The sequence below is a fragment of the Callionymus lyra genome, chromosome 3 (genome assembly GCF_982586985.1).
Source record: "Callionymus lyra chromosome 3, fCalLyr1.hap1.1, whole genome shotgun sequence".
NCBI classification, from domain to species: domain Eukaryota; kingdom Metazoa; phylum Chordata; class Actinopteri; order Syngnathiformes; family Callionymidae; genus Callionymus; species Callionymus lyra.
In genome coordinates this window covers 23,692,837-23,706,400 of record NC_141820.1, presented here as the reverse complement: position 1 = coordinate 23,706,400, position 13,564 = coordinate 23,692,837, and the positions used below count along the sequence as shown (strand labels likewise).

Below are 13,564 nucleotides of genomic sequence, written 5' to 3'. Positions count from 1 at the left end.
TCATTCATTCCTCATGCTATTAGTGTAGTGTTTAATTCTGAGTTTGGGGGCAGGAGTTGAGTGAAAAGATGATGATATGCTATGTCAACCTTTGTATCCTTTTAAGACCTTTGTGTGTTTCTTCTTGGATCAATTCTCTATTTGTCACGGGTGGAACTCGGCAGGAGACCCAGAAGCGGAAGTGGACAAATATTCCCGGAGCAAATGTTCAAGCAAAAGTCTTTTAATATTCCAGGCGGTCGGAAGGGACCGAAACAAAAACAAATCAGGAACTCGGGACGAAGGCAGGACGCGGCTGGAGATCGGGATCTCAGATCCGGAACTAAAACAAAAGAGGAAAAAGACTCACGTGAGCAAAACAAGGCGCTGACAACGTCAGGGGTCTTCAGGAAAACGTTCATAGGAAACACGAGCAAAGAGAATCTACGAATGCCAACCTAGTCTGGAAACTCAATTCTCTGGGGAGTTCTTCAGGTCCGCGACGCTCCTTTTCTGTGGGAAGAACCCGCCATTCAATCACCCCCAGCCGCGCACCTGCCAGCGTCTGTCAAGACACAAAATAAAACACGAACCAAAACAGGAAACCGACTACAAAATAAAACAGGAAAGCACCAAAACATGACACTATTGTCTTTAATCCATGCTCTTCATACTTGTGCTTCATCTCTTTTAACTCGTTGTTTTCATATGTTCTTGCTTTTATGACATTTCTGTTCCTTCTGTCGTCTGCTGTGAACTGGAAATCTTTCCTGAAAGTCAATCTAGTGTAATCTGCTCAAATCTAATCTAAAGATCTTGACCTGTGTGCCTTCTTAAGGTTCCAGTCATGTCTCTCAACATATCCTCGGACCACAATGTCAAAAACAAGGAGGACATTGGCGCCATCTTGGAACACATGACCATTGTTTTCTACATGCTCATTGTCGTCCTCGGCATCACCGGGAACTCTGTGGTCATCTGGATGACGGGATTCAAGCTCAAGGTACTGCCGTTTCAAAATAATACTACACTTTGAATCTACTTAAATCTAACGTGAGATCATATAGTTGTTAGTACTACTATGTCATGGATTCAAATAGTGAGCAACAAAAGGTTTATCTTAAAAAAAGGAAATTAACTTGAAAGTGTGTATAAGTTTACTTCACCTCCATAAAACTAACAAGTGTATTTATCTTAATCTCCACAGCCAAACGTCACCAACGTCTGGTTGCTCAACCTGGCTATCGCCGACGTCATCTTCTGCATCACTCGTATCTTCAACCTCATCAAGAAGCTCTTCTTCAGCTACTGGCCTTTTGGCAGCTTCATCTGCAAGTTCGTCGGCTTCTTCAAGTACGCAAACATGTTCTGCTCCGTGTTCCTGCTGGCGACCATCAGTCTGGACCGGGCCTTGTGCGTGTGGCGGCCCGTCTTTGCCAAGCGCCATCGTATGCTGAGGAAGGCGCGGTGGGTGGCGGCCTGCATCTGGATTTTGGCCATCCTCTTCAGCACTCCTTACTATGCCTACCGCCAGGTGTACCTAGACAAGAAGAACGTGACCAAGTGTTCGATGGAGGTGAAGGATCGCACGGAAGGAGGGAAAAGTCCGAAACTTGCTCTTTACTCCATACGCTTCCTCTGTGGCTTCCTGTTGCCGTTTTTGATCATCCTCACCTGCTACATTTTGGCCGCCGTTGGAATCAGGCGCACCCGTCTGCTGGGGAAGTCACGGCCGCTCCGCATCGTTGCCTCATTGGTGATCGCCTTCTTCTTCTGCTGGGGGCCGTACCACTGCCTCCTGCTGGTCAAGATGATCGATAGAGAGAACGTGCTGGTCAAGTTCTGGCAGCCCATAGCCAAGTGTGTGGCCTACTTGAACAGCTGCGTGAATCCAATCTTGTACTTCTGTATGGGACTCAACGTTAGTCGAGGGGTGAGGCAGAGTCTGTCCGGGGTTTACCGGCGAGCGTTGGCCAATGACCTGGACGCAGAGGTCAGCCCTTCCAAGGAGGATCCAAGTGTCTCCAACACTTTTGTGACGCCAAGATTGAACGCAAGGATCGAACATATTTAGACGCATTCCAGCTCAGAAACAGACGTGTGTGTTTTGTGTCGCAAGCCAACCTTGGTACAAACCAAAACACCTACAAACAGACATGTTTCCAAATAAGACTCCATGAAACACCTGAAGAATTCAACAGCTATCTACATGTTGAACAATTTTTCCGTCACAATGAATCCTTTAATGGTTTCCTTTAAACACTATTCTTATCTCTTTCCACTCTCGACACTTCAACAAGATTTGTTTTAGAGTTTATTGATATCTTTTAAGAGGATTACTCTGCTGAGTGATCAGACGAATAGTAAGTAAGTAAGCAAGTAATTTTTATTTGTATAGTGCTTTTCCAGACCTTTGTGATTGTTTGATAGAGAACAAACACAGGTATCATTAACCAAGGGTTCCAAAGCGAACTGGAATTCCTGGAACTCAACACAACCCCCTGTTGACTCACTTTTCAACCATTACCTGGATTAATTCAGAGACAATTCATATACAAGAATAAAAATGAGAATAAAAAACATTGTCTGAATCTGTAGACTCCTACCTCCTGTTAGTATTATTTTTGGGGAATTAAACAACTAAAGAATTTTGGCCGCTTGAGTGAGTGAGTTTGACACCTTTGGTCTAGCACTAGCTTGCGGTTAATCAATGTAAACCGTAAGCCGCGACGGTGCCTTCAGAAAACGAAACGTTGTGTGTAACTTTCCACAAATACATCTGACAGAGGATGCAACTGAAAGTGAAAGTCTAAACAAGAACATGGAGGTCTTATGTTGAGTCACAAACGTCTGTCAATAGTGTTATTTTCATTCATTCTTCATTACAAGAAGATAGAAAGTCAATATGCATTTTTATACTCATCTTGTTCTTTTGTTTTAATTTTTGTTTTCGGGTGTAACAATGGTTGATTTAATTAATTCATTTTATTACTAAAAAACAATACTTTTTGAAGAAGAAGAAAAGTAGAAGTATGGTCAGTGGGACCAACGGAAGTGAAACTTTGTGTTAAAAGTTCACAGCGGATGACAAATCACTTTAACCTTAAAAGTGTCGTCTTATCTTACAACCAAAAACACACTAGCTTTATTGTGTTTTTTTGTTTAATTATCAAGCTAACACATATAGTGATAATAATACTAAAAATGATATAATGAACACATGATAGACAAAATTATTAAATCAATTATTGAATGAAGTACAAAAATATATATATTTATTTAAATCGTAAATTGAGAGGAAAGAATTAATGGGGTTTTTTTTAGTCTTTTGTTTAGTGGTGTTTTTGTAGAGTCAATGTATTCTAGAGATTCAATTCATTGAGGGGTGTTTTCTTTTGGTAAATTTAGATTTATAGATATTACGTTTGACTAGAATTCATATTCAATAATAAATCAGTCTTCATATTTATCAGTTAAGTTTGCAGAATAAGTAACCTTCATGTAGGCCAAACATAAATGAAATGTTCCAAAGAAAATCAAAACCATTGCATTGTCGTTACTGAAATCACAGAACACTTTGTCCAGGAGGGCAAAGCCAGAGACTTGTTGATTCAGATGTGTCTCCAAATCTTCCTTTAAAACTTTGTAATAAAGCCTTTGCTTGGATCGATGCTATAAAGATGTTCATTTGTTTATGAGACAACAATGAGGAAGGAGCAAGACTGTCTTCCACTGAACTTCCTCAAATCACTCCAATAAGAAACGCTGTGTGACGAGGGAGACATGACTGTGAAATTAACTGAAATAAAAAAGTGTTACAAGTGACAGAAAAAGTGTTCAGCAGCTGTAACATGGAGTTAGATTTATTTTTTGATAGATTATGTTTAGACCGAAATTAGCCATCTTCATTGAATGGCCGATCCACTGGTAACATATTTATTAATCAAATAGCAATGAGGAGAGACATTGTGTTTGTTCCACTGTGTCAAAAACTTCAAATAAATCGAGGAACAAATTGTTTCTATGACCTTTGAACATGTACAGAGTGGCAATCCCATGATGCTTTGCGTCAGTTAGACGAACACTGAGCAGATTTGTCAAAGAATCCGTTTTTTTTAAATCTATAATTCTACTCTAGACGCATGACGTGTCAAAGCGACGTAGCACGTAAACGAACATTAAGTAATTAACAACGAATAGCCAGTAGGTGTCACTGTTTTCTTCTTTTTTCATCAGAGTCAAACAACGTGGGATATCACCAAGAAAATAAACTTTATTTGTACAGCGCCTTTCACAGGAGTGATAATAACATTTTATTATCAGATGACAAAGTGAAACAACTTGCTTTTAAAAACAGCAACCCTAAATCGTAATCACAATAATCACCAGGTTGGTTAAATTGTTCACTTTTCATACACAAAATAAAAGCTCAAACAATATTATTATTGTTCGCATTCATTTTCCTTCAGTTATCTGGGATCAGGTCAAGGCAGCAGCAGCTGTGGGCAAAGAAGTCCAGTCGTCCCAGTTCCCAGAAACATCTTTGATATCTTCTAGAGAAGTACAAAGTACAGTCCATGTGTCCTGCATCTTCTTAATGGCTTCCTTTCCTGTTGAAAACGCTAATCTTGCAGACACCTGGGTATTATATGTTTATTACTACTTCTCAGAGCTAGTGTATCATGTTGATGTGCAGGAAAAACACCTTCTGTATTGAAGGACAGTGAAAGGTTCCTGCTGAGTCTGTCTAGAAGTTGTTGACAGACTCTCAGATGAAGGCACCAGTATGAAGATAAAGACAGAGAAGTTGACCTATCACTGAGGGTTTCTACAGTTGTAGGTCAAAATGTATTCTGATAACCAGTGCATTATATAAAAAAATGTCATTATGCAACAATGACAGTTTATTCCCACTTGTTCGGTTCAGAATCTAAACCAAGTGTTAGATAGTTGAATTCCTTGTAAGCACCGTTGTTACATCATTTCTCCATTTTAAATGCTTGTAACTCGTGGTTTTAGCATCAATCGGTATCCTGAGGGATCAATAAAGTTTTACCTTACCTTACCTTACCCTACTTTGAGAGAGTTCAAACAAAGTGTGGGTAAAGACGAGAACATTAGACGATTATTCTACCTCTCAGAGGGAAACAGAGATGTTATTACGTTCATGTTCAGAGAGGAGATCTCTGGACAAACTACTGTCCATCATGGATGATGACAGTCATCCTCTGAACACTTTCATCAGTGAGCAGAGAAGCAGATGGAGAGCACGAATGTTCCTCCCATGATGCAACACTAATAGACTAAGGGACTCATTCATTCCTCATGCTATTAGTGTAGTGTTTAATTCTGAGTTTGGGGGCAGGAGTTGAGTGAAAAGATGATGATATGCTATGTCAACCTTTGTATCCTTTTAAGACCTTTGTGTCTTTCTTCTTGGATTAATTCTCTATTGTCTTTAATCCATGCTCTTCATACTTGTGCTTCATCTCTTTTAACTCGTTGTTTTCATATGTTCTTGCTTTTATGACATTTCTGTTCCTTCTGTCGTCTGCTGTGAACTGGAAATCTTTCCTGAAAGTCAATCTAGTGTAATCTGCTCAAATCTAATCTAAAGATCTTGACCTGTGTGCCTTCTTAAGGTTCCAGTCATGTCTCTCAACATATCCTCGGACCACAATGTCAAAAACAAGGAGGACATTGGCGCCATCTTGGAACACATGACCATTGTTTTCTACATGCTCATTGTCGTCCTCGGCATCACCGGGAACTCTGTGGTCATCTGGATGACGGGATTCAAGCTCAAGGTACTGCCGTTTCAAAATAATACTACACTTTGAATCTACTTAAATCTAACGTGAGATCATATAGTTGTTAGTACTACTATGTCATGGATTCAAATAGTGAGCAACAAAAGGTTTATCTTAAAAAAAGGAAATTAACTTGAAAGTGTGTATAAGTTTACTTCACCTCCATAAAACTAACAAGTGTATTTATCTTAATCTCCACAGCCAAACGTCACCAACGTCTGGTTGCTCAACCTGGCTATCGCCGACGTCATCTTCTGCATCACTCGTATCTTCAACCTCATCAAGAAGCTCTTCTTCAGCTACTGGCCTTTTGGCAGCTTCATCTGCAAGTTCGTCAGCTTCTTCAAGTACGCAAACATGTTCTGCTCCGTGTTCCTGCTGGCGACCATCAGTCTGGACCGGGCCTTGTGCGTGTGGCGGCCCGTCTTCGCCAAGCGCCATCGTACGCTGAGGAAGGCGCGGTGGGTGGCGGCCTGCATCTGGATTTTGGCCATCCTCTTCAGCACTCCTTACTATGCCTACCGCCAGGTGTACCTGGACAAGAAGAACGTGACCAAGTGTTCGATGGAGGTGAAGGATCGCACGGAAGGAGGGAAAAGTCCGAAACTTGCTCTTTACTCCATACGCTTCCTCTGTGGCTTCCTGTTGCCGTTTTTGATCATCCTCACCTGCTACATTTTGGCCGCCGTTGGAATCAGGCGCACCCGTCTGCTGGGGAAGTCACGGCCGCTCCGCATCGTTGCCTCATTGGTGATCGCCTTCTTCTTCTGCTGGGGGCCGTACCACTGCCTCCTGCTGGTCAAGATGATCGATAGAGAGAACGTGCTGGTCAAGTTCTGGCAGCCCATAGCCAAGTGTGTGGCCTACTTGAACAGCTGCGTGAATCCAATCTTGTACTTCTGTATGGGACTCAAAGTTAGTCGAGGGGTGAGGCAGAGTCTGTCCGGGGTTTACCGGCGAGCGTTGGCCAATGACCTGGACGCAGAGGTCAGCCCTTCCAAGGAGGATCCAAGTGTCTCCAACACTTTTGTGACGCCAAGATTGAACGCAAGGATCGAACATATTTAGACGCATTCCAGCTCAGAAACAGACGTGTTTGTTTTGTGTCGCAAGCCAACCTTGGTACAAACCAAAACACCTACAAACAGACATGTTTCCAAATAAGACTCCATGAAACACCTGAAGAATTCAACAGCTATCTACATGTTGAACAATTTTTCCGTCACAATGAATCCTTTAATGGTTTCCTTTAAACACTATTCTTATCTCTTTCCACTCTCGACACTTCAACAAGATTTGTTTTAGAGTTTATTGATATCTTTTAAGAGGATTACTCTGCTGAGTGATCAGACGAATAGTAAGTAAGTAAGCAAGTAATTTTTATTTGTATAGTGCTTTTCCAGACCTTTGTGATTGTTTGATAGAGAACAAACACAGGTATCATTATCCAAGGGTTCCAAAGCCAACTGGAATTCCTGGAACTCAACACAACCCCCTGTTGACTCACTTTTCAACCATTACCTGGATTAATTCAGAGACAATTCATATACAAGAATAAAAATGAGAATAAAAAACATTGTCTGAATCTGTAGACTCCTACCTACTGTTAGTATTATTTTTGGGGAATTAAACAACTAAAGAATTTTGGCCGCTTGAGTGAGTGAGTTTGACACCTTTGGTCTAGCACTAGCTTGCGGTTAATCAATGTAAACCGTAAGCCGCGACGGTGCCTTCAGAAAACGAAACGTTGTGTGTAACTTTCCACAAATACATCTGACAGAGGATGCAACTGAAAGTGAAAGTCTAAACAAGAACATGGAGGTCTTATGTTGAGTCACAAACGTCTGTCAATAGTGTTATTTTCATTCATTCTTCATTACAAGAAGATAGAAAGTCAATATGCATTTTTATACTCATTATTTACAGAAAGGTTTTGTTTTTATATCACAAGGTAACTTCACCTAATGAGGTTGATTGACCAAGCACTCGAGAGGGTGAGTAAGTGATTAAATTAGCATTAATTAAAACATTACAGATTATTAGATTATCCAACAAGATGTTTATTAGAATTTAATAATAATTTATTCATGGTTCATTTTTCTAAGAGATCAGACGAAAAAGACGAAAAACAGAGAAAAGATAATTGAAGTTATTTTTTACGGAGCTTATAAGGAATAATTAAAATCCAACACAAGAGACCAGTGAGCAGAACCAGAAAGAACCCATCAAATGATCTCTTCAAAATCATATAAACACTACAGAGAATTATTTGTGTATTGATCTTGTCTATTACCACTAGTTCCCTCATAATAAGGTTACATCGTGAAAAAGATATCTTAGAAGATAAAGAGAATTCATGCTTCATTCAAATATTTGTAAAATCTGGATCTTGTTCTTTTGTTTTAATTTTTGTTTTCGGGTGTAACAATAGTTGATTTAATTAATTCATTTTATTACTAAAAAACAATACTTTTTGAAGAAGAAGAAAAGTAGAAGTATGGTCAGTGGGACCAACGGAAGTGAAACTTTGTGTTAAAAGTTCACAGCGGATGACAAATCACTTTAACCTTAAAAGTGTTGTCTTATCTTACAACCAAAAACACACTAGCTTTATTGTGTTTTTTTGTTTAATTATCAAGCTAACACATATAGTGATAATAATACTAAAAATGATATAATGAACACATGATAGACAAAATTATTAAATCAATTATTGAATGAAGTACAAAAATATATATATTTATTTAAATCGTAAATTGAGAGGAAAGAATTAATGGTTTTTTTTTTAGTCTTTTGTTTAGTGGTGTTTTTGTAGAGTCAATGTATTCTAGAGATTCAATTCATTGAGGGGTGTTTTCTTTTGGTAAATTTAGATTTATAGATATTACGTTTGACTAGAATTCATATTCAATAATAAATCAGTCTTCATATTTATCAGTTAAGTTTGCAGAATAAGTAACCTTCATGTAGGCCAAACATAAATGAAATGTTCCAAAGAAAATCAAAACCATTGCATTGTCGTTACTGAAATCACAGAACACTTTGTCCAGGAGGGCAAAGCCAGAGACTTGTTGATTCAGATGTGTCTCCAAATCTTCCTTCAACACTTTGTAATAAAGCCTTTGCTTGGATCGATGCTATAAAGATGTTCATTTGTTTATGAGACAACAATGAGGAAGGAGCAAGACTGTCTTCCACTGAACTTCCTCAAATCACTCTAATAAGAAACGCTGTGTGACGAGGGAGACATGACTGTGAAATTAACTGAAATAAAAAAGTGTTACAAGTGACAGAAAAAGTGTTCAGCAGCTGTAACATGGAGTTAGATTTATTTTTTGATAGATTATGTTTAGACCGAAATTAGCCATCTTCATTGAATGGCCGATCCACTGGTAACATATTTATTAATCAAATAGCAATGAGGAGAGACATTGTGTTTGTTCCACTGTGTCAAAAACTTCAAATAAATCGAGGAACAAATTGTTTCTATGACCTTTGAACATGTACAGAGCGGCAATCCCATGATGCTTTGCGTCAGTTAGACGAACACTGAGCAGATTTGTCAAAGAATCCGTTTTTTTTTTATCTATAATTCTACTCTAGACGCATGACGTGTCAAAGCGACGTAGCACGTAAACGAACATTAAGTAATTAACAACGAATAGCCAGTAGGTGTCACTGTTTTCTTCTTTTTTCATCAGAGTCAAACAACGTGGGATATCACCAAGAAAATAAACTTTATTTGTACAGCGCCTTTCACAGGAGTGATAATAACATTTTATTATCAGATGACAAAGTGAAACAACTTGCTTTTAAAAACAGCAACCCTAAATCGTAATCACAATAATCACCAGGTTGGTTAAATTGTTCACTTTTCATACACAAAATAAAAGCTCAAACAATATTATTATTGTTCGCATTCATTTTCCTTCAGTTATCTGGGATCAGGTCAAGGCAGCAGCAGCTGTGGGCAAAGAAGTCCAGTCGTCCCAGTTCCCAGAAACATCTTTGATATCTTCTAGAGAAGTACAAAGTACAGTCCATGTGTCCTGCATCTTCTTAATGGCTTCCTTTCCTGTTGAAAACGCTAATCTTGCAGACACCTGGGTATTATATGTTTATTACTACTTCTCAGAGCTAGTGTATCATGTTGATGTGCAGGAAAAACACCTTCTGTATTGAAGGACAGTGAAAGGTTCCTGCTGAGTCTGTCTAGAAGTTGTTGACAGACTCTCAGATGAAGGCACCAGTATGAAGATGAAGACAGAGAAGTTGACCTATCACTGAGGGTTTCTACAGTTGTAGGTCAAAATGTATTCTGATAACCAGTGCATTATATAAAAAAATGTCATTATGCAACAATGACAGTTTATTCCCACTTGTTTGGTTCAGAATCTAAACCACGTGTTAGATAGTTGAGTTCCTTGTAAGCACCGTTGTTACATCATTTCTCCATTTTAAATGCTTGTAACTCGTGGTTTTAGCATCAATCGGTATCCTGAGGGATCAATAAAGTTTTACCTTACCTTACCTTACCCTACTTTGAGAGAGTTCAAACAAAGTGTGGGTAAAGACGAGAACATTAGACGATTATTCTACCTCTCAGAGGGAAACAGAGATGTTATTACGTTCATGTTCAGAGAGGAGATCTCTGGACAAACTACTGTCCATCATGGATGATGACAGTCATCCTCTGAACACTGTCATCAGTGAGCAGAGAAGCAGATGGAGAGCACGAATGTTCCTCCCATGATGCAACACTAATAGACTAAGGGACTCATTCATTCCTCATGCTATTAGTGTAGTGTTTAATTCTGAGTTTGGGGGCAGGAGTTGAGTGAAAAGATGATGATATGCTATGTCAACCTTTGTATCCTTTTAAGACCTTTGTGTCTTTCTTCTTGGATCAATTCTCTATTGTCTTTAATCCATGCTCTTCATACTTGTGCTTCATCTCTTTTAACTCGTTGTTTTCATATGTTCTTGCTTTTATGACATTTCTGTTCCTTCTGTCGTCTGCTGTGAACTGGAAATCTTTCCTGAAAGTCAATCTAGTGTAATCTGCTCAAATCTAATCTAAAGATCTTGACCTGTGTGCCTTCTTAAGGTTCCAGTCATGTCTCTCAACATATCCTCGGACCACAATGTCAAAAACAAGGAGGACATTGGCGCCATCTTGGAACACATGACCATTGTTTTCTACATGCTCATTGTCGTCCTCGGCATCACCGGGAACTCTGTGGTCATCTGGATGACGGGATTCAAGCTCAAGGTACTGCCGTTTCAAAATAATACTACACTTTGAATCTACTTAAATCTAACGTGAGATCATATAGTTGTTAGTACTACTATGTCATGGATTCAAATAGTGAGCAACAAAAGGTTTATCTTAAAAAAAGGAAATTAACTTGAAAGTGTGTATAAGTTTACTTCACCTCCATAAAACTAACAAGTGTATTTATCTTAATCTCCACAGCCAAACGTCACCAACGTCTGGTTGCTCAACCTGGCTATCGCCGACGTCATCTTCTGCATCACTCGTATCTTCAACCTCATCAAGAAGCTCTTCTTCAGCTATTGGCCTTTTGGCAGCTTCCTCTGCAAGTTCGTCAGCTTCTTCAAGTACGCAAACATGTTCTGCTCCGTGTTCCTGCTGGCGACCATCAGTCTGGACCGGGCCTTGTGCGTGTGGCGGCCCGTCTTCGCCAAGCGCCATCGTACGCTGAGGAAGGCGCGGTGGGTGGCGGCCTGCATCTGGATTTTGGCCATCCTCTTCAGCACTCCTTACTATGCCTACCGCCAGGTGTACCTGGACAAGAAGAACGTGACCAAGTGTTCGATGGAGGTGAAGGATCGCACGGAAGGAGGGAAAAGTCAGAAACTTGCTCTTTACTCCATACGCTTCCTCTGTGGCTTCCTGTTGCCGTTTTTGATCATCCTCACCTGCTACATTTTGGCCGCCGTTGGAATCAGGCGCACCCGTCTGCTGGGGAAGTCACGGCCGCTCCGCATCGTTGCCTCATTGGTGATCGCCTTCTTCTTCTGCTGGGGGCCGTACCACTGCCTCCTGCTGGTCAAGATGATCGATAGAGAGAACGTGCTGGTCAAGTTCTGGCAGCCCATAGTCAAGTGTGTGGCCTACTTGAACAGCTGCGTGAATCCAATCTTGTACTTCTGTATGGGACTCAACGTTAGTCGAGGGGTGAGGCAGAGTCTGTCCGGGGTTTACCGGCGAGCGTTGGCCAATGACCTGGACGCAGAGGTCAGCCCTTCCAAGGAGGATCCAAGTGTCTCCAACACTTTTGTGACGCCAAGATTGAACGCAAGGATCGAACATATTTAGACGCATTCCAGCTCAGAAACAGACGTGTTTGTTTTGTGTCGCAAGCCAACCTTGGTATAAACCAAAACACCTACAAACAGACATGTTTCCAAATAAGACTCCATGAAACACCTGAAGAATTCAACAGCTATCTACATGTTGAACAATTTTTCCGTCACAATGAATCCTTTAATGGTTTCCTTTAAACACTATTCTTATCTCTTTCCACTCTCGACACTTCAACAAGATTTGTTTTAGAGTTTATTGATATCTTTTAAGAGGATTACTCTGCTGAGTGATTAGACGAATAGTAAGTAAGTAAGCAAGTAATTTTTATTTGTATAGTGCTTTTCCAGACCTTTGTGATTGTTTGATAGAGAACAAACACAGGTATCATTATCCAAGGGTTCCAAAGCGAACTGGAATTCCTGGAACTCAACACAACCCCCTGTTGACTCACATTTCAACCATTACCTGGATTAATTCAGAGACAATTCATATACAAGAATAAAAATTAGAATAAAAAACATTGTCTGAATCTGTAGACTCCTACCTCCTGTTAGTATTATTTTTGGGGAATTAAACAACTAAAGAATTTTGGCCGCTTGAGTGAGTGAGTTTGACACCTTTGGTCTAGCACTAGCTTGCGGTTAATCAATGTAAACCGTAAGCCGCGACGGTGCCTTCAGAAAACGAAACGTTGTGTGTAACTTTCCACAAATACATCTGACAGAGGATGCAACTGAAAGTGAAAGTCTAAACAAGAACATGGAGGTCTTATGTTGAGTCACAAACGTCTGTCAATAGTGTTATTTTCATTCATTCTTCATTACAAGAAGATAGAAAGTCAATATGCATTTTTATACTCATTATTTACAGAAAGGTTTTGTTTTTATATCACAAGGTAACTTCACCTAATGAGGTTGATTGACCAAGCACTCGAGAGGGTGAGTAAGTGATTAAATTAGCATTAATTAAAACATTACAGATTATTAGATTATCCAACAAGATGTTTATTAGAATTTAATAATAATTTATTCATGGTTCATTTTTCTAAGAGATCAGACGAAGAAGACGAAAAACAGAGAAAAGATAATTGAAGTTATTTTTTACGGAGCTTATAAGGAATAATTAAAATCCAACACAAGAGACCAGTGAGCAGAACCAGAAAGAACCCATCAAATGATCTCTTCAAAATCATATAAACACTACAGAGAATTATTTGTGTATTGATCTTGTCTATTACCACTAGTTCCCTCATAATAAGGTTACATCGTGAAAAAGATATCTTAGAAGATAAAGGGAATTCATGCTTCATTCAAATATTTGTAAAATCTGGATCTTGTTCTTTTGTTTTAATTTTTGTTTTCGGGTGTAACAATAGTTGATTTAATTAATTCATTTTATTACTAAAAAACAATACTTTTTGAAGAAGAAGAAAAGTAGAAGTATG

The 13,564-nt window shown here is 39.4% G+C and overlaps 3 protein-coding genes and 1 long non-coding RNA gene across 4 annotated transcripts; 3 read left to right on the top strand and 1 right to left on the bottom strand.

Annotated features, from left to right (window-relative positions):
• Window positions 1–202: 202 nt before the first annotated feature.
• LOC148083926 (uncharacterized) lies at window positions 203–524 on the bottom strand. The gene is made up of 2 exons (XR_015710756.1): window positions 438–524; window positions 203–322 (listed from the first exon to the last, which is right to left on the bottom strand). It is a non-coding gene; the product is annotated as an uncharacterized LOC148083926 (long non-coding RNA).
• LOC148083925 (C3a anaphylatoxin chemotactic receptor-like) lies at window positions 315–3,970 on the top strand. Its single transcript, XM_087787168.1, has 2 exons — window positions 315–982; window positions 1,187–3,970. The coding sequence occupies exons 1-2, from the start codon at window positions 827–829 to the stop codon at window positions 2,051–2,053; spliced, it is 1,023 nt and encodes a 340-aa protein (XP_087643294.1). The 5' UTR covers window positions 315–826; the 3' UTR covers window positions 2,054–3,970.
• Window positions 3,971–5,238: 1,268 nt separating this feature from the next.
• LOC148083924 (C3a anaphylatoxin chemotactic receptor-like) lies at window positions 5,239–8,895 on the top strand. Its single transcript, XM_087787167.1, has 2 exons — window positions 5,239–5,786; window positions 5,991–8,895. The coding sequence occupies exons 1-2, from the start codon at window positions 5,631–5,633 to the stop codon at window positions 6,855–6,857; spliced, it is 1,023 nt and encodes a 340-aa protein (XP_087643293.1). The 5' UTR covers window positions 5,239–5,630; the 3' UTR covers window positions 6,858–8,895.
• Window positions 8,896–10,187: 1,292 nt separating this feature from the next.
• Window positions 10,188–12,640, top strand: LOC148083923 (C3a anaphylatoxin chemotactic receptor-like). Its single transcript, XM_087785840.1, has 2 exons — window positions 10,188–11,061; window positions 11,266–12,640. Exons 1-2 carry the CDS (start codon window positions 10,906–10,908, stop codon window positions 12,130–12,132), a joined length of 1,023 nt encoding a protein of 340 aa, XP_087641966.1. The 5' UTR covers window positions 10,188–10,905; the 3' UTR covers window positions 12,133–12,640.
• Window positions 12,641–13,564: the final 924 nt, after the last annotated feature.